Below are 19,142 nucleotides of genomic sequence, written 5' to 3' on the forward strand. Positions count from 1 at the left end.
GTTGTTTTGAGAAAGTAAAAATGCAGAATGTTTCCTGTGATGGGTAGGTTTAGGGGTAGGGTTAGTGTGTGTGTGTGTGTGTGTGTGTGTGTGTGTGTGTGTGTGTGTGTGTGTGTGTGTGTGTGTGTGTGTGTGTGTGTGTGTGTGTGTGTGTGTGTGTGTGTGTGTGTTCCACCATTGTGGAAATCTGGTTGGTCGTTTTTAGAAACCAGCTTAAAGGGATAGTTCACCCATAAATTAAAATTAGCCCTTGATTTACTCTCCCTCAGGCCATCCTACGTGTATATGCCTTTCTTCTTTCAGACGAACACATGAGTTATATTAAAAAATGTCCTGCTCTTCCAAGCTTTATAATGGCAGTGAATGGCTGTTTCTGTTTTGAAGTCCATAAATCATGGGCTAATTTTAATTTTTGGGTGAACTATCCCTTTAAGTTAGGGCAGTGTTCCTGCAGAAAGAGCTTCGGGAATGCTTGGGAATGTGCTGAAGGCCTGGGATTCCTGGGATTCCCGAGCTTGCAGTGGAGCACGAGCACATGGGCTGTGTGTAGTGCTGGCCGAGCCCTCATGGCAGAGCTCAACATTCCCTACATTCCAGACCCGTTTGGAAGAGCGGCATTCTGGGACACGAGAGCCGCTGTTCAGAAGAGAGAAGCCACACTGGTGCTGGGCAGAGCAGCGCACTGATTTATGACCACCAATTTGTCCTGTAAATTAGGATCCGAGTGCAAGAGCCGGTGAGAACAACAAAAGCTCAGAGATTAAAGTGCTAATTAGCATGGCAATGTTGTTTCCGGCTCTACTACAGCAGGTTTTCCTGCTTGAATGTTGATTATTCTCCTCATATTCTCCATTGTTGCGGCTCCTCTCTTCCCAGTCTGTCAGTAACGCTCTGTTTACTTCCTGTCTCTATGAAGCCCCTCCTTCTGAAAAGCACACTGTGCTCTGATTGGTCGGCTGGAGCAGTGTGTTGTGATTGGTCGAGCGCTTCGAGTGTGTTTGGGAAATGTCCCGCCCCTTACCATAACCGCCAGTTTAACACACTACTAACTAACTCAACCAGGCCCCGCCCCTTTATTCTGCGCATTCATTATTATGAGAAATATTGTGACGTGTTCGTTCCCGGAAGAAACTCAAGACTACACTGGAGGCGTTTCAGGAGTTCAGAAACATTGACACTGATATAGAGAAGAACTGGAGCTTCTTCATGATCACACAGCAACATTACACACTAAACACAGATGGTAAACCGCACAATAGGGCCTATTCTCTTTAAACAATGTCACTTTGACATTGTGTTTGTTTAGCTTCTTGTGCTCAAATTGAACTGCACGGGTTGTTTTAAACTTTAAATCTTTGGCAGCCGTCACAGGTTATGTCCTGCTAGTGATGAGAGTTGCACCTTCTTAACAATAACATCTTAAGAACATCATCGCTATGCAAACGAGTTTGTACGTCACTGTACATTCGCTCCTTAGTGGTCAGCTGATGTTTCACTGTAGACATCGTCTGATACCAAATTGGTAGACCTCGCCCAACCCTACCTGGTTTCCCGCTTGCCTTCTGAAGTGACTAATGACAAGATCCCGTTCACGGCCTCACACCGCGTTTGCTAGTTGATGTACAGAATGTGCTCTTGTTCAGTGCAGGGCTTGAATTTCGGCGCGGGTATTGCGCATAATTTTAATCATTCCCGCAGGTCTCCCACTTATAATGCGGGAAATTCCCGCAAACATTGATTCACTTTAGCGTGTAGGTTGTATTGGTAAATTAATCCACACAGATTATAAAATCAAATCAGTAATTATAAAACTATCTGCGAGACGCAATTTCACAAACAGCGTGAGTGATTCAGCGGTGCTGCGTCTTCTAGCTCTCGTCTCTCTAAATGGGTTGCAGAAGGTAATCGTTAAGCGCTGCAGGCGGCGATAATACACTCGTTTCGGGAGTCGGGATAGACGGAATTGTCTCTTGCATAATCGGGCCAGCATTGCATCATGAGTAACTAAAGTTTACCATTTGCACGTCTTTTTAAGTCTTACCAGTTTAAACATTCACGCGATTTTAAACTCTTCGGTACTTGCGCGCTGTCTGAGAGATGGGTTTTTTTTTTCTCTGCACACACACATACGTAGAGTAAAGCCGCCTCACAAACAGTCGGTTTTGTCTTAAATAGGCATTAATCGCACGTGACCGTATAATGAACACAGGATCCGTGCTCTAGCTCTTACAGTGACAGCAGCCATATGTGTCTGTCATTAATTTGGTTGTCAAAACAACAAAACATAGGCTATTAATCCTGATTCCTTAAAATGAAAGCTATGTATTTAATTGAGTCAGGACTAAAATACTACCCAGTGTTATTTTACATTTGATTACTTTATTCAGTCTCTGTAGTATTTCTGAATACTAGTGTTAGACCGAAGACCTTCTCTTTATTGGTATCTTTATTCTATTGTATTTATTTGTGCTACTTTTTTCAATTTAATTCAAAGATTGAAATCAAGCTTCCTTGTGTTGTGTAAATTCTTAAAAACAAAATTACCCCATTGTAAAAGTGCAATGAGTGAGCATACATTTAGGCCAGATAAATGTAATAAAACAAAATAAAAACTCTAAACTCCCCCCTCAAATTACCCCCCCCCCCCCCCCCCCCCCCCATAAGATTCACCTAAGGGGGGAGTTTCCCCCTCATTTTCCAAGATGAAATTCAGGCCCTTCAGATGAAGAGTTTTTTGTTTTGTTGAAGTGCAAGTGGTTTGGATTGTGTGTGTATCGTTTAGTTGCAACATTTATTATCTAGTGAACTATTTGACAATTAATCTTTAGCAAACCAAATTAACAGTATAGTTCTAATTAGAAAATAAGTTATTTAAAGCGCATTTAATTCGACTTCAGAGATTCGAGTTGTGCAAACGGTTCGAGCTGAAGTGTTCGTGAAACAAAAGACTTTGGTTTGTGCTGTTTTTATACCTCTCTTTTTTTTTTCTTAGACCCTGACCTCAAAAAAAAAGGTTTTATGACACAATGTTTTCCTTGTTTTTCCAAGAGTAGGAATACGTTTACATTTGAACTGAGGATTGAATTGTTCATTTTCCTCAGTGTTCCTCCATATTGATGTGATTTTGATCAGGATGGATGTGAATGAGCCGTTCTTCTCGTGGTGAGTGTGCGGGAGAAACCGGACACCCCAGACTGGAGCAGCTCAGGTTTCCATGATCCCGCTTCTCTATAGAAGGGAATGAAGGAGTGGGGGCTGGGAAAGAAAATCACTCTTCCTGTGTTTCTGCTCACCATAAGCTTTTGTCCAGAGTTGTAAAGTTATTTTAAGCATTTCTGTTGTAGTAATGAATGCGTCGTTGTCTACGAGTGTTTAGAGTTGTTTCATGTTATGCTTGTTTTTGATCTGTAGGCTTTGTAAGGAGTTTGTCTACGCGTGTGTTTACGGTCTAATCCTCTCTGTTCGTGCCAGACTAAACAGTTTAAAACACAGAGATACGACTCCTCATACGCAGCTCCCTCAGCGCTGCCAGTGAAAACTCCTAGGCTAATAAAACAGGAGACTCCGGGAGACATATTGTCGTCGAGTGGGCCTGTGTCGGGGTGGGGGCCATTTTCTCATTTTCACTGCTTCCATGAAAACAAAGGGCCTGTTATCCGGTCGGCCCACTGCGTTCTGGAAGCTTGTCCCACTGGAGACGCCCCAATGCTGAATAAAGCTCACTGTTCCTGTTGACGTCTAAATGACTGAAAGTGACATCTTTAAAGGAAGGTTTAAAGAGAATAGGGCCGATTCTGCTGCTTTCCATCTGTGTTTAGTGTGTAGTGTGGCTGTTTGAGCATACATATATTAGTTGAAGTTTAAAACAACTCGTACTGTTAAATTTGAGCACAAGAAGTTAAACACAAACACAATGTCAAATCGACGTTGTTTAAAGAGAATAGGAACTATTGTGCTGTTTTCCATCTGTGTTTAGTGTGTGTAGTGTTGCTGTTTGATCATGAAAAAGGAGTTATTCTCTATATCAGTGTCTGTTGAACGCCTGAAACGCCTCCAGTGTAGTCTTGAGTTTCTTCCTCATTTGAATAATTAATGCGCAGAATAAAGGGGCGGGGCCTGGTTGAGTTAGTTAGTAGTGTGTTAAACTGGCGGTTATGGTAAGGGGCGGGACATTTCCCAGACACACTCGAAGCGCTCGACCAATCACAACACACTGCTCCAGCCGACCAATCAGAGCACAGTGTGCTTTTCAGAAGGAGGGGCTTCATAGAGACAGGAAGTAAACAGAGCGTTACTGACAGACTGGGAAGAGAGGAGCTGCAACAATGGAGAATATGAGGAACATAATCAACATTCAAGCAGGAAAACCTGCTCTAGTAGAGCCTGAAAACAAGACTTAAAAGTTATAAAATGGTCTCTTTAAGCAGTGTAGATCAGAACGTTATTATTAGCAGTCCATACTTTCAATGTTTGACCTAAATCTCCCTATAGGAAGCGAGTAAAGACTGCCGTCTGATTTCATATGTTCTCCTGGAGTTGGGAATAATCCACTTCAGCCTGTGTGTTCCTGCTGGGAACTTGGAAACTGCGTATTTCTCATGCATTCAAAGCCAGCCAAACAGAGTCATGAAAAGGCAGTGCCAGTGTGGTCAGGGTTTATAAAATAATGTTTTTCTGCTAACTTTTATATATATATAAACAAACACACGAGTGGCTCATTTGCGTTTGGATTATAATTTGTCAAAGCAAGTTAGCCGAACGGTTTTAAACTGATTACGCACTGTGTGTGTGTGTGTGTGTGTGTGTGTGTGTGTGTGTGTGTGTGTTACGGATCCAAACTCTGAAACTGCCATTTACCTTTTTGGAGGCTCCTTTTAAAACCTGCGCCAAAAATAATCAGCGTGCCGACATGTTTTAGCAGCTTCAGTAACCACATTTAACATTTACAAATGGGAAGTCGATGTATTCATTAAGAAATATAAATGTAACACTAGTTTAACGGCTCACGCTATTAATAAAGCTCTTTGGCTGATGTTTTAAAGCACATTTTTTAAATGATTTGTTATAAGAAAGCTAGAAACATGGCTGATATTGAGCAGTGCGTCTGAACCGAAGAACCATCTCCACAGCTCTGCCTGTATCCTGTGGTTCTGCTTTCCTCGTCTTGATTTCTCCCAGATGTTTCCTGTATCTTTGTGGGCGATGGTCCAGTGACTTAAAGGAGAAATAAGAGAGAGATCTTCCTGCCAAGATCCGTGGTGGAATCGTGAGGTTTTGCCGCACGGCTATGAAATGCTATTATGAGAAAATGTCCCTAGTTTTATTGGCCTGCATCTGTGACTAAAGTGAGTCTTGTGGAGTTCTTCACATCACTTCTGTAAAGACTGCCTTCCTTATTCATCCTGCGTACGGTTTCAGTGTGTCGATCCGTTCACTTGCATGTGTTTTGTAGGGGAACTGTTAGACGAAGCATCATGCTGTTAACTTAACCCTCTGGTGCTCTTCGTGTGTCGGACAGAAATCAACCCAAATGTTTTTTTTTTTTTTGGTCAATGAAATGAATGTACTGTATTTTAGCTTGATCATGTTTTTTATTTTGTTTTAAGTTTTTTTTTATTTTTTTTTTACTAAATTATATTTACTCTGTATTTATAATCCATTTATTCACTTTTTGAGCATAGACCTAAACATTAGAGATGCACCGATTGATCGGCTGGTGACCGGAATTGGCCGATTTTCACGTGATCGGCCATGACCGGCGACCGGCCGGTCAGTCCGAAATGTATGCCGATTTTATGCTGGTCAAATGAACTCGATTAACCTTTTGAGCGGTACGGTCTCATGGGATTTTTATTTCTGTGCCCCTGAGAGTAACGTTACCGCGGCGGCACATTTAGGATGTTTAGTGACGTCGCATCACTGCCAGATTCAAACTGTGCTTTCGTGCGTTGGCTGGCGCTGAGCCAGAGTCGGACGCGTTCAGCGCTGTCATATATATCACAACTGAACTGAACTAAGCAGTGTTTTCAACCTCATAATGTTTATTTTAGGTTTCAGATATTAAATACACATAAGCACGAGTAACAGTACATTTGGAGTTTGTAAAATACACACTGAAGTCTGTGGAAGCAGCAATAACAATCTATTCAAATATAATTTGCCGACATGTGTTATTCATATCAGACAAACATAGTGGAAGTAACTATAAAGTGTACTCTATTCTTCTCAGTTCACCGGCCACTTTCTTGCATTTATTTCGGGAGAAACTGATGAATTCACGTGCTGTAAATCCGACTGACAGGACAACATTGCGGCGCCCATCTCATGTTATAGATCAAGATTATTTATAAGGTTTTTAAACGACCAAACACACTCACTTGAATGTATTTGAGAATCGGAATATCAGATAGGCTAGTTGATGACCTGGTAAGCAAGTTTGTGAATATTTTGAATAAAAAAGGAAAAGCGGAATAAAAGCGACACATCTGTCATACAGTATTATTGTGGCTGCGGTGTGACGCGTGACGCGTCGCCATGGAAACATTAAAGGGAACGTTCGCCTTGACTCACTCCTGGGGTGGGGGAGGGGGTGTCAGTTAGAATATTTTAAACTTATGTGTGAAAGGGTAAAAGAAAAGATCGAAAATAAATATTTGTGTGTGCTTTAAAGTGGTTAAAAAAAAAAAAATCGGAATCGGCTAAAATCGGTATCGGCAGGTCAAACTCAATGAAAAATCGGAAATCGGAATCGGCCTAGAAAATTGTAATCGGTGCATCTCTACTAAACATTTAATTTCTAACTTAAACTGTCATAGATCTTGAATGCTTGAATGAATCTTGAAGCACAGACTGAAACTTGATCTCTTTTTAAAAAAGACGACAATTGGCAGATTATTGCTGGATAGGGCTGCAACAAACGATTATTTTGATAATCGATTAATCTAACGATTATTAGAACGATTAATCGACTATTCATCGATTATTTCGCCGACTAATCAGTACGTTTGGAACGATTATTCAGCCTTTTCAATTAGTTAAAACACGGAGTTATACATATTCTAACTATAATATAAAAAAAGAAAATCACTTCAGCTTTTGAAATGGTTGTTTTAATGAACTTTGAGCAACTAAACAGGTCATTCTCTTTAAAGTCCCTGTAAAGTCAAAATTAAGTATGTGTTCTGAGTTTGTCATACCACCGAAAAATGTGTTATTAGCCACCCAGCCCAATTTCAATGATTAAAAAAGCCGCCAAGTAAATAAAATAAGCTATCAAAATCTCGAAAAAATGAGCAGTAGTCTCAGCTCTCAAACGCTGGGGGCGTGTCCGCTGGCTGCGCTGAAACCACGCCCACTCGCGGGAAATATGACTCGCGCACAGCTCGTGCACGGTGCATGTCGGCGCGACGGGAGGATGAAGGCCGAAGCGGACAGCGGGAGATAGTCAGTTCGGCCCCATTCACCAGTAACAGCGGATTATCAGTGAATTCCAGTTGTCTCCAACGAAAGTAAACTATCCTGATCTCTACAGAGGCGGGTGTGGTGGTGATCATCAGCTCTCCATCAAGGTAACGTTAGCTCTTCACAAGATAAATCCACCTCCTCTTGATATGATCATTTTTCGGAAATTTAAATAAGGACACCGATCTGTTTTCTAAGTGATTGCATCCAGGGAATACGCATTTACATGACGAAGGCATAGCCAGAGCCGTGGGCATAGTAGCTAGCAAACTGTAGGCTGTCTGATAGTAACTCGCGATAGACCTTTCTCACAACTTCCGTATTTGTGACCGGAAATACGCAATCGTCGTGGTAATCTACTTCCTCCGCAGTCAAAGCAACATAAAAAATGGCGCAAGCAACTAGCAAGAGCTATTGACACGCTAATGATGTGTCATTTTAATTAACAGTTCAGTAACAGTTAGCCTCGCTCTCTACTTACCTTGATATTTATGGACAAATTCCGTGTGGAAATTTTTTTTACCCTTTATTTCTTTTTTTCTTTTTGGTGATGGAGTTTTCCTCTACGAGTCGTCACATCAGCAAATGTAATATTTGGCAAATCCGTTAATGAAGTTGTGTAGACTCTTTGATCCATTTTAAACTTGCCCGCGTTTATGTTTTTCTGGTGTGTTGACGCTTGACAGGAACTCCGCTTCCACAACGATTACGTATTTCCGGTTATTGTGAAAAAGGTCTATTGAGCGATAGGCTTAGTGACTCCGTGCGTCATCAAGTAGGGGCCCAATCAAGCTCAGGGGGTCGCAGTGCGTCATCGAGCCCCCGTTTTAGCCCCGCCCAAAAAATCCGGCTCACAGCAAGGGTGAAAAACTGTTAAACGGTCTAACTCCACAATTTAGTACTTCACAGTTCTCAGTCTTTGTAACATGTTTTAGCAATACATTTCTAGCACTTATAATGTGTTTAGAATTTTTTTGTAGAATTGCCTTTACAGGGACTTTAAGTTTTCAGATTTCTGTCCAACTCAAATCACACACAAATGCTCTCTAAGCATTGTTTAAATATTCTGTTCTCTTTCAATAGAAAAAAATAAACAAAAAAAATTATCAGCTGCATTACAGACACACTTAAACTGCAAACAATTATTATAAGAATCTTTTTTTTTTTTTTTTTTATTGATATGACAATTGAGCTGAGCTGACAGAGACATTCTCATTCACCTTTTAATTTACAGTATAAAAAATTAACTGACATGATATTCTTCATAACATCTCCTTTTGTAAGTCTTCATGAATATGTAACAAAATACAGGCAAGGGATAAGACTGTAATAACGTTACCTAATAGAGCTACAATAATAAAAACAGCCCCGACTCCTAAGCTCGATCAAGCTTTATTCTATGCAAAAATGAATCATCACATTACTGTAATTATATTATTATTGTTAATATTATTGCTATTATTAGTAGTATTGCATTCTCTAAAAAGAGATTTACTGCTAGTTATTTAGCTCCAGCTGGAGAACATTCACCTCTCACCGGCTCGTCTCGTGCCGGGTTTTTCCTCTTTAAGTGTTTTAACATGCATGTTGTGCTCCCGTGAAAAGCAAGTTCCGCCTTGCATGTATTGCACACGACAGCATTCTTGGTTTGCAGTTTTGTGAAACTTTACACACCTTACTAGTTCAGATTCGTTTGCACTCCGTCATAATTCGCGCTGTGTTTTCTTCTACCGCAATAGCATTTGTAACGGCTGCATTACACTCTAGCGCTACAGCGCCGTAGCGGTCAAATCGCGATATTGCAGGCCCTTACATTAGGTCACGTGGGATCAAACGACTACTCGACAACAAAGATATTTGTCGACAATTTTTTATTGTCGACGTTGTCGACAATGTCGACTAATCGTTTCAGCCCTATTGCTGGAGTGAAAAAAAGTTAAAAAAGTGAACTTAAAGTAACAGAATTTTATGTGTATTATGATTTTCTTTTTTTTTATAAGAAATATAAATGTTCAAAATCGCGTTTTATACTCTAAAACTGCAAGATAATCAAAGCCATAACTCTAAAGAAGAAGCCTGATATCTCAAAACATGAGCTTTCAGTAAGATGTTGTTTGGCTGCAGTACCAAACGCTTCCACTTGATAAAACCGTGTTCCACGGGGTCTTAAAAAGTAAAAAATTCTGAACTTTAAGGCCTTAAAACGGCTTAAAAACGGCCAAATTTTCATCCGAGGTTTTAAATTTAATTTTGTCAGGTCTAAAAAAGACCATTTCGTTCATTTCCAGAAACGCTGGCCGCAGAAAGTTATTACAAAGTAGAAAGTTATTTCAAAATAGCCTATTGATGCTATATTTGTTAATTGCTGGTTAATGGGTCGTGTAGGTCTTAAAATGTCTTAAAAAGGTCTTACATTTTGTGTCCACACAGCAAGTGCCAAAACCTTTACCAAGTTTTGTACCATTACGATGAAATAAAAAAACTTAAAATATGTCACATTTTTCGGTCAAAAGTGACCAAAGAGCACCAGATTAAACGAACATCTCTGGCCAGTTTTCTCTTTAGGTCAACTTCTGTCATGGCAGAGCAATGGCTTGAAAATGATCTCGCCAATCTAGTTAGTTAAAGTGTTGATGTTTTTAATAGAGTTGCTTTACATCCAGCTCAACGGCACGAAGAGTGCTCCCTGAATACGACGGCTTGTCACTGTCACACTACTCAAAGTTAGCACGTTATTTACTATTATATTGAGCCTAAAACATCAAAACACACAAGAGCTTCATGTGAAAGTATATTCATGCTATTCAGAATCCCGAATAACTGAATGTCCTGTCTCGGAGCAAGCGTCTCGAAAGCACTGGTGGATCATTGCCAGAGCATTTTGCTCCCGTCAGAGAGGACTCGCAGGGACTGAAAGATCTCATGAAAGGCCTCTTTGCTGTTTCTTTTCAAAGGATCTTGAGTGAAGAGGCTTTCAGCAGGCTTTCTCTTAGATCTGACCTTACTGCTAATAACATGATGCCTGAAGCCCATATAGATTCACATTATTGTTGTACTATGGTGAACAGGTGAGGCCACATTAGCCAAATGGTCAGGCAAATATTGTCAATAGTGTAGCGATTGTGTGCATCACAGATGTCCCTCTCAACCCTAGCATGTTTCTGTTAGTTTACAGGGCAAATCCATGGGGCCAGATTAGGGTTGGGCATCGGTTTAATTTTAACGATTCCTATTTTTATCGATTCCTAGTTTCGATTCCGATAAGAAACAAAACAACAACCTTAGATATCAATTGTAGCTGAATATCATGAACAATAATCAACAGGCTAAAGAACTCTTACACAAGGAGCGTTTGCCTGTGGTTTAAACACACCATAGAAGAACAACTAGCCTAGCTAATACACATTTCAAGCATTACAGGCAAGTAAACACTCAGGAATTAAAAAAGAACAAATAAAATGGCAATCGTGACAAACAGATACAACCGAACGATTGAAATAGTGTTTTAAGATTTTCAGGTGTTCAGAAACTGTAATCAAATGTAAAATAACACTGCACTTTATAAAATAAAATGTACATTAGAAATATAGTTACAAAAGTTATTCAGTCAAGAACGAGTCTTTTGTTGATTAGTGTAATTATAGAGATGGCAGCAGGAATATTAGGCTACTGTCACTTTAAAGCAGCACTAAAGATAGTTTATTACCTTAAAATAATGTTTCCAAAATCGTTTCAGTGGTTCATCAAGTCGTAACGGTGAGCGGCACTTCTGCCATCGCTTGGCGTCCCTCTATCGGCTATAACCACACTGCTAGTTTGCCAGATCGGGTGGCGTTTCTGTAGTTCGAATGAGACATAAGAAACTACAAATTTGACTTGCTTTACGGCAAGCGTTACAATAGTCATTATTTCGTTTTTCTTTGTTTCTGATGTCGCAATACATCATACTTTCATGAAATCATGCAACATACTCTACTTTGTCTGTGGACATCGTTATTTCCAGTGCCGGTGCTGAATAACAGCGAGCGTGCGACAGTCGGCTAAATTATTTACGACAGCGGTAATGGACAATTCCGCTTCCGACCTGTAGGGGGACCGCGGAGGAGCTGTCCAGTACACACGCTGCAGCTCTGAACACAGCCAGGCGGCTCGCGCTTGTGTGTGTAGCTCTACATTTTATTTTATTTTCTAACAAGTATCCGATCCCTGACCTCAAGTGTTTTTGGGAAAGTATTTTCCATTCCCAACCCTAGTCCAGCTTGAACACGTGGGGAAATCGAGCAAGAGAAAATCCTGATCGCATCGATTTTACCTGCGAAGATTTGCTGAACGCTGTAAAGTCGGAGGCTATGAAGGTCATATGTAACAATATGCAGAACCTCCATATAGTTTGCTGTAAATTCAGGGATAAATTTAGGCCCCGTTTACACTGCATGGCTCAAGTGGCCCAATTCTGCTTTCTCCCTCTCATGTGGCACAGACCGGATGAGACCGGTGAACGTGTAAGCAGGAGAAAACGCATGGATTCAGATTTTCTCCGATGGGATTCAGGCCTCACTCATATGTGGTAATAAATCGGATATGAATCGGACACGTGCATTTGCGTCTGCCATGTAAGCAGACAAATCGGATATTCCCCAGTAAATGCGAGTCGTACGTCATTAAAAAAGGGACGTCAGCTTATTAATGGTGTGATGGAGGACGAAGGCTCAACACACTGGACTATTTTTTTCTCCGCCTTGCGAGAGCAAAGTTTTGCAATTTTTTTTTAAATAGTGCGGAAAGCAAAACACTGGATAATTAGAGATGCGCGGATGAGCTCCAGCGTCACCCGAACCCACAGCCAAAAACAAATCCACCCGCCACTCACCCGCACCAATAATATAGTCTGATTTCAGTATCCGCACCCGATGGTCAAGTGATGTATCCGTATGTGTTACGCGTGAGGATAAATGAATGATCACCTTCAACAGCGGACTCGAGGCGACGGTTGATGCATCTCTAATGCTAACATAACACACTGATGAATGAGCGCGGCTTTTAAATGAACATTTCTTTAAAACAACATTTATTTGACAGAATTTCATTTTCTTACTGGCATGAACAGGCTTTACTCCCTTGACACCTAAACTGGAATGGAACATGCTCATATTTTAGAGAATGTAGTTCATATTTTCGTTAATAATGATTTATCATATCCACCCGAAATTAATCAGAATGTTATTTTTATTAGCCTACTTGACCCGCCCGATCCGCGGATTATCCACCTAGCCCCCGCGGATTATCCACCTAGCCCCCGCGGATGTGACCGCGATCCGCGCATCACTATAATCATTTTGTCTGCTTCTGCATCCACTGCATATCGAGCTGTTTTACTTCATTTTCCGGGCCAGAACGTCTACATTTGGTTGTGTTGGCAGTGTATAGTGTAAATGCAAAAATAAAAGATGATGTAAGCGGGTCGTCAAACAAATCGGATATAGTCAGCAAATCGGAATTGGGCGTCAAGACCTGCAGTGTGAATGCAGCCTTAGTCACCAAGTCTCTTGAAACTGGTGTGTTTGTCTGTCTTCTGTGGAACACGAGTCCAGAACGTTCAGGCTATGTGTGTGTGTGTTTGTTTGTTGTTGTTGTTACTCAGTCACACACATGTAAAGCAGTATTACACACGTATCCCTCCAGCCCTGCTGTCATCATCATCACCTCGTCGTCCTCTGGCACTGGAAGCGGATCTCGCTGAGGAAGGGATTGTGAGGGAGTAGTTTCTGACACATCTCCCTCTCCAGCTTTCCATCAGTTATTGTGAGGACAGTAATTTCTGGTAGACGTAACAATTTACTTGCAGATGCTTCGCTTGCCAATTGTGTTGCCAAGAAACGGACGATTTCAGGGACCGCATCCCACACAGCTGAGCCTCGCCGAAACACAGCGTTTATCGGTCACCGAGCTGAGGTTACGGATTCTGCACTGAAAGCATTTCCTTCAAATACCTGATTAGAGTTTCTCTGGCTGTTGTTCGGCGTTTGTGTGCCGGTGAAGGGTATTAAGTTCTCTTCCTGTGAAGCACAGATGAAGGCTTTTGAATGGTGTGTGTGCCCCTCGCTGGGCCTCCTCTGTTGGCAACGGGAGGCCGATCGTTCCGGAAGGGTGGAAAACGCTTTGGGCTTTTGCTGCATGTGTGTCTATTCTTTCAAAGGGGGAAAAGAAAAACAGGAAAGGAGGTCGTAGTGGGAAAGAGCCTTTTGTAGCGAGCGATCTGAGCTAATCTAATAATGCTTTTTGGTCTTCCTACATCATTCATCTTTGGAATACGCAGTTGCAATATGGTTTTTGTCTTCTTCAGTGTAATATTTGGTTTAGTCCTGTTGCTGTAACGCCTACATTTAACTAAAGTTTTATCTTATCTTAATCTGACCGGGTTTCAATCAAATGAAACAAAACTTTCTTTAAAATAATAATGATTATTTGTTGAGCACACCAAGCGAATACTCGAGTATAAGCAGCGCTGACTCCATACAAACCCTTGCTATCGCGACCTGAGCTAACCTGACCAGGTTTCGATCAAATTAAACCACTGTCTTTAACCCTCCGGTGCTCTTCACGTGTCAATCAAAAATGACCTAAATATATATATATATTTTTTAAAACTATTTTAGTTCGATTCATGTTTTTTTTTTGTGCGATAATTTTGTCTTTTAGGGGATTTTATAGTGCTAAATTATATTTACGCTGTATTTATCATTTTTTAATATAGAAATAGACCCGAAAAGTCATTTTCCAACTTAAACTTCATAAATCTTGAATACTTTAAAGCACAGATTTAAGTTTGATCTCTTTTCAAAGACGACACGTGGCAGATTATTGCTGAAGTGAAAAAAGTTGTAAAAAGTGAACTAAGTAAAGGACATTTTCCTCTAAAACTGTGAGAAAATCAAAGCTATAAATCTAAACAAGTTGTGTTCAAATTTTGAGGCTGATATCTGCTAAAATGTTGTTCGGCTGCAGTACCAGACGCTTCCACTAGAGGAACTTCCTCTCATTCATTTCCAATGCGTCATTTTAGACCCACGTCCATGTGTTTTGTTTGCGTCCACACAGCAAGTGCCAAAACCTTTACCAAGTTTTGTACCATTCCATAAAAACTAATGTAAACATTTTCTGTTAAAAATGACCAAAAAGCACCAGAGGGTTAAAATAATAGAGATAATTTGTTGCACACCAAGCGAATCCTTGAGTATTGACTCCGTACAAACCCTTGTCATGGAGCCGTCGCTCGAGGGAGCTGCGCAACTCTTGCCAGACCCACTGAATGCATTAGTATCTCTGCTTGTTTGTGTCGTTCACCACACAATCCCTCCTTTGTTTCTGTTGCAGAGGAAAGCCTGCCAACGGGGACTATCGCAAGGACCCCCGGGACCGCAGCCGCAGCCCCATCGAGCGCCTCGCCCCCCCCAGCGTGGGTCTCGTGGGTGGGCATCTCTACGCCCACATGCCCAGCAGCCTGGCCATGGACCAGCCCCTCGCTCTGACCAAACACACGGACACGCGCGCCGCCAGCATCTCCCCCATCTCCCCCGCGCTCAGCCCTGTCGAGCGCCAGCAGGTACGACCCAACACACACACACACACACACACACACACACACACACACACACACACACACACACACACACACACACACACACACACACACACACACACACACACACACACACACACACACACACAACTCATCCATTAATCACATCCACAACAGAAGTTTGTGTTTGCATAATATATGAGTGTGTAATTATTTTGTGTATATATAAATACACACACATATGCATGTATATATTGAGTGTGTGTGTGTGTGTGTGTGTGTGTGTGTGTACCCGTTCTTGTCTCAGGACAACTTTGATGAACTTTTTTGATCCACTTCAAATGTTGACTACCGTATTTATACATCATTTATATTATATAAATATTTTATATATAAATAACACATTTTCTTAAATGTATAGGTGCATATGTGTGTATACAAAATAATTATACACAGTACACACACATATTATGTAAACACAAATTTTTTTGGGATGTGATTAATTGTTGCCCAGCACTATTTATTTATTTATCCCTCTGCTACTGTCCGCTGTCAGCCAAAGACCGACTCTGCTTTTCATTTATTACTTTAAAACAAGTGAACCGTCAGTAATAAAATAAGAACAAATACACACATTACAAGCAGAGATGAAAAAATTGAGTTTCAAACAGTAATAATCAGGTACAGAAATTCATAATTAAGCCTAAATCTAAAATAACACTTTGTTCACTGCAGAAATTATAGTTTGATCTTTGTTAAAGCTGTATTTTCTGCTTTTATTAATATAAATGACAGACGACAGCAGGAATAGCTATTAGATGTGTGTGAGCCGTCACTGAAGACCGAACGCACGGACCAGAAAACTGACAAACATCAGATTTCTGTCTCAACTGTTCATTTATGACACAAACGAGAGAATACTTGCTGAGACGGGCATTCAGACGGCATTGTGTTTATGTGTCCGATCAAGGGCAAGGAAACGCACCCCTCTCTCTCTCTCTCTCTCTCTCTCTCTCTCTCTCTCTCTCTCTCTCTCTCTCTCTCTCTCTGCCTCTGCCTCTCTCTCTCTCTCTCTCTCTCTCTCTCTCTCTCTCTCTCTCTCTCTCTCTCTGCCTCTCTCTCTCTCTCTCTCTCTCTCTCTCTCTCTCTGCCTCTGCCTCTCTCTCTCTCTCTCTCTCTCTCTCTCTCTCTCTCTCTCTCTCTGCCTCTCTCTCTCTGCCTCTGCATGCTCTTCGAGTGTGTGAATGTGCGTACAGATAACGTACGGCCAAATGAACACACATGCTGTAATTTTATGATTTAGGAGGTCTAGACTAAGGCAAAGCTAATGTTCTAGTTGCATTAGTTCAATTCACATTTATTAGTATAGCACTTTTCCCACTACACATCATTTCAAAGCAGCTTCACAGAGAGTGCATGATCCACATTACAGTTTAGAGTGAACTGTAATCAGAGGAGACTAAGGCCCCGATCACAACCTGAGGCGCACAGCACTGCCAATCGCCCCGATTTATGTTGCTAAGCAACCACCGAGTCAGCTGTCCCGTCAGTCTAATAGCGAGCACTCAAAAAAAAAAAAATCCACGATGACGTCGGGCGAATTAATTTATTTTTCCATCTGCAGAAACACGAGGCGCATAAACAGCGCAGAACGCTCACTGCCATAGGAAAACAACTGAATAAAGGCGCCTCTGACTGCAGAAACACGTTAGGTGTGATCGGGCCTGAGTTATGCTTCTCAGGAATATACATGTAGAAAATCACAGTTAGCGAAAAAGGTAGTAATTTAATGCAGAAAGAATGAGCTCATTGAAGTGAATACATTACATATTGTCCTGTTTGTTTGCCTGTACACTTGCTCATCTGATGTGTGTGTGTGTGTGTGTGTGCAGAATCGCCCCTCTGTGATCACATGTGCCCCAGCGAACAACCGTAACTGTAACCTCACGCACTGCACCGTGTCCCACAGCGGCCTGACCCCCAGCTACCGCAGACCCTCCAACTGTGAGTACAGCGTCAGACACACACACACTGACCTATCGTGGAAACCTCACTCTAATCCAGTACCAGACGTAATTGTAACATGCAGGAAGTGACATCATTTAAGTAAATCTCAGTTTATTTGGTCAGTTTGTTATTTAACGCATTAGTCAAGATCAACCATTCAACCCTGTTACTAAAGTTTTAAATCAAAGTGTAAATGTGAATGAAGGGCCATCAAATCTTTTAATTTAATAAATAAATGTATCCATTCAGATTTTTTTTTTTCTATAAATTGTATTTATTTAAATTTTTTTGAGAACTTACTAAAAAAATGTTGTGTGTATCCCCAGCGAACACCGCCTGTGACCCCGTGATCGAGGAGCACTTCCGGCGCAGTCTGGGCAAGAACTACAAGGAGCCGGAGCCCGAGCCCAACTCCGTGTCCATCACCGGCTCGGTGGACGACCACTTCGCCAAGGCCCTGGGAGAGACGTGGCTCCAGATCAAGGCCAAGACCAGCCCTGACTCCTCCTCTTCCAGCGCTCACATGGTCAACCACAACCAATCCCCTTCCCTCGTGTCCTGAGGACCAGCGCAGCCAGCGAAACCAGTGAAACCAGAACCTCTTCCACACTAACCCACTCTCAGAGCAACACGCATGCTTTAGCGGTGTACATAAGAACGCTCGTTTTAACTTTCATTTGTGCATTTTTTTTTCCCCTTTCAATTCTTTTGTTTGTTTGTTTGTAAGTTTGCTAGTATACTTATAGCTTGGCTGTTGCATTATGGGATGCCCGTACCTTTAAAAAAACACGTTTTTGAGATCAAAATCAGCCAGGCGCTTATCTAACCATCCAGATACCAAAGAGACCGCTGATGCAAACCTTTTACCCAGAAGCCATTCTTCCATCGCGCCCATTCTGTCTTTCTCACACACACACACACACACACACTCTCCCCCCGGTTGAACCCTGAATCTGCATGTGTGTATACTTGAAACGAAAGGCCTGGACTGATTTTGCACTATGGATGATGGAGGCGGTGTCGGTGTCGCGTCGGGTGTTCAGAGCGCTGATGATGTCACAGATGGGAAGTGATGCGTTCGGAAGCGGGAGAAAACACACATTCAACTGGACTCGGGCAGAACGTGGGCGTCCCCGTCGTCTCGGACCGGTTTCCCCCAGGCGCTGTGGTTCAGTAGAGTAGAGTTCGAGAATAGACTAGTGCGTATAAGTGCATGTTTTTGACAATAGCTGGTATCTATTATCGTGTAGACATTTCAATCGTAATACGTTTAGCCTTTTCTCTGCAGATTTGATTCTATTTTTGTCAGTAACAGTCCTAGATAAACTTACTGCTGGTACAGTTGTACTCCATATTATTATTTTCTATTCAATATTCGTCGTGGTAGCTGCCAGATACAGAAGAGAAACAGCCTCCGGACAGGCCATCTATACATGCATATATATATATATATAAATATATATAGAAAAATATATATTAACGGTTGGTTTTTGTATGTTATTAATCCGTGGTACAGGATGCTGTCGCTTTGCATGACTGAAAGCAGCGTTGACACGTCAACTAGCGTTGACAATCTGCCGAAAACGTCAAGCTAATTCCGTGTGTGTTCGTCGTTCTTCATCATCTCCTCTTAATCCTGCTTTCCCGAAACACACTACATTCCTCCTCCGATGGGGAACGTCTCGTACTTCCTCCTGCGTTCAGATCCGCGTGTGGCGAGAGGTCGCGGGAGACGCGTGCGCTCGTCCGTACATTCCTTCGGCCCAGTTTAAACCACACCATCATATCACACACACATTTCACTACCAGTTTACTGTGTATAAGACACTCTCTCACACTCTCTGCTTGTCATCCTACACACTTAATGAAAAACAAAAAAAAGTTTTTATATAGGAAACTATAAGACCATCATTACGCTGTGCGTAACGAATGTACAGAGAAAAAAAATCGTAGGTATTTTTGAGGAACAATTAATTTGTTAATGATATGTAGCTATTTAATTTTTCCCTTTTGTCCTTTATTGTAATCATGCTTTTTTTTTTTCTTTTTTTTTTTCTTGAGGAAAAAAAGTTGATCTTTTTTGTTTGTAGGTTTT

At 41.5% G+C, this 19,142-nt stretch overlaps 1 protein-coding gene across 2 annotated transcripts in view; it reads left to right on the forward strand.

Annotated features, from left to right (window-relative positions):
- The window catches only part of vgll4b (vestigial-like family member 4b), a 65,403-nt gene extending 47,661 nt beyond the window's left edge, over positions 1 to 17,742 (forward strand). For both annotated transcript variants that reach the window (XM_084394801.1, XM_084394800.1), the window contains 3 exons: positions 14,836 to 15,064; positions 16,933 to 17,044; positions 17,374 to 17,742. In XM_084394801.1, coding sequence (XP_084250927.1) covers positions 14,836 to 15,064; positions 16,933 to 17,044; positions 17,374 to 17,609 — 577 coding nt within the window. In that variant the 3' untranslated portion in view covers positions 17,610 to 17,742. The remainder of the gene's footprint in view (positions 1 to 14,835; positions 15,065 to 16,932; positions 17,045 to 17,373) is intronic.
- The last annotated feature ends 1,400 nt before the right edge of the window (positions 17,743 to 19,142 follow it).

The sequence above is a fragment of the Rutilus rutilus genome (genome assembly GCF_951802725.1).
Source record: "Rutilus rutilus genome assembly, chromosome: 22".
NCBI classification, from domain to species: Eukaryota; Metazoa; Chordata; class Actinopteri; order Cypriniformes; family Leuciscidae; genus Rutilus; species Rutilus rutilus.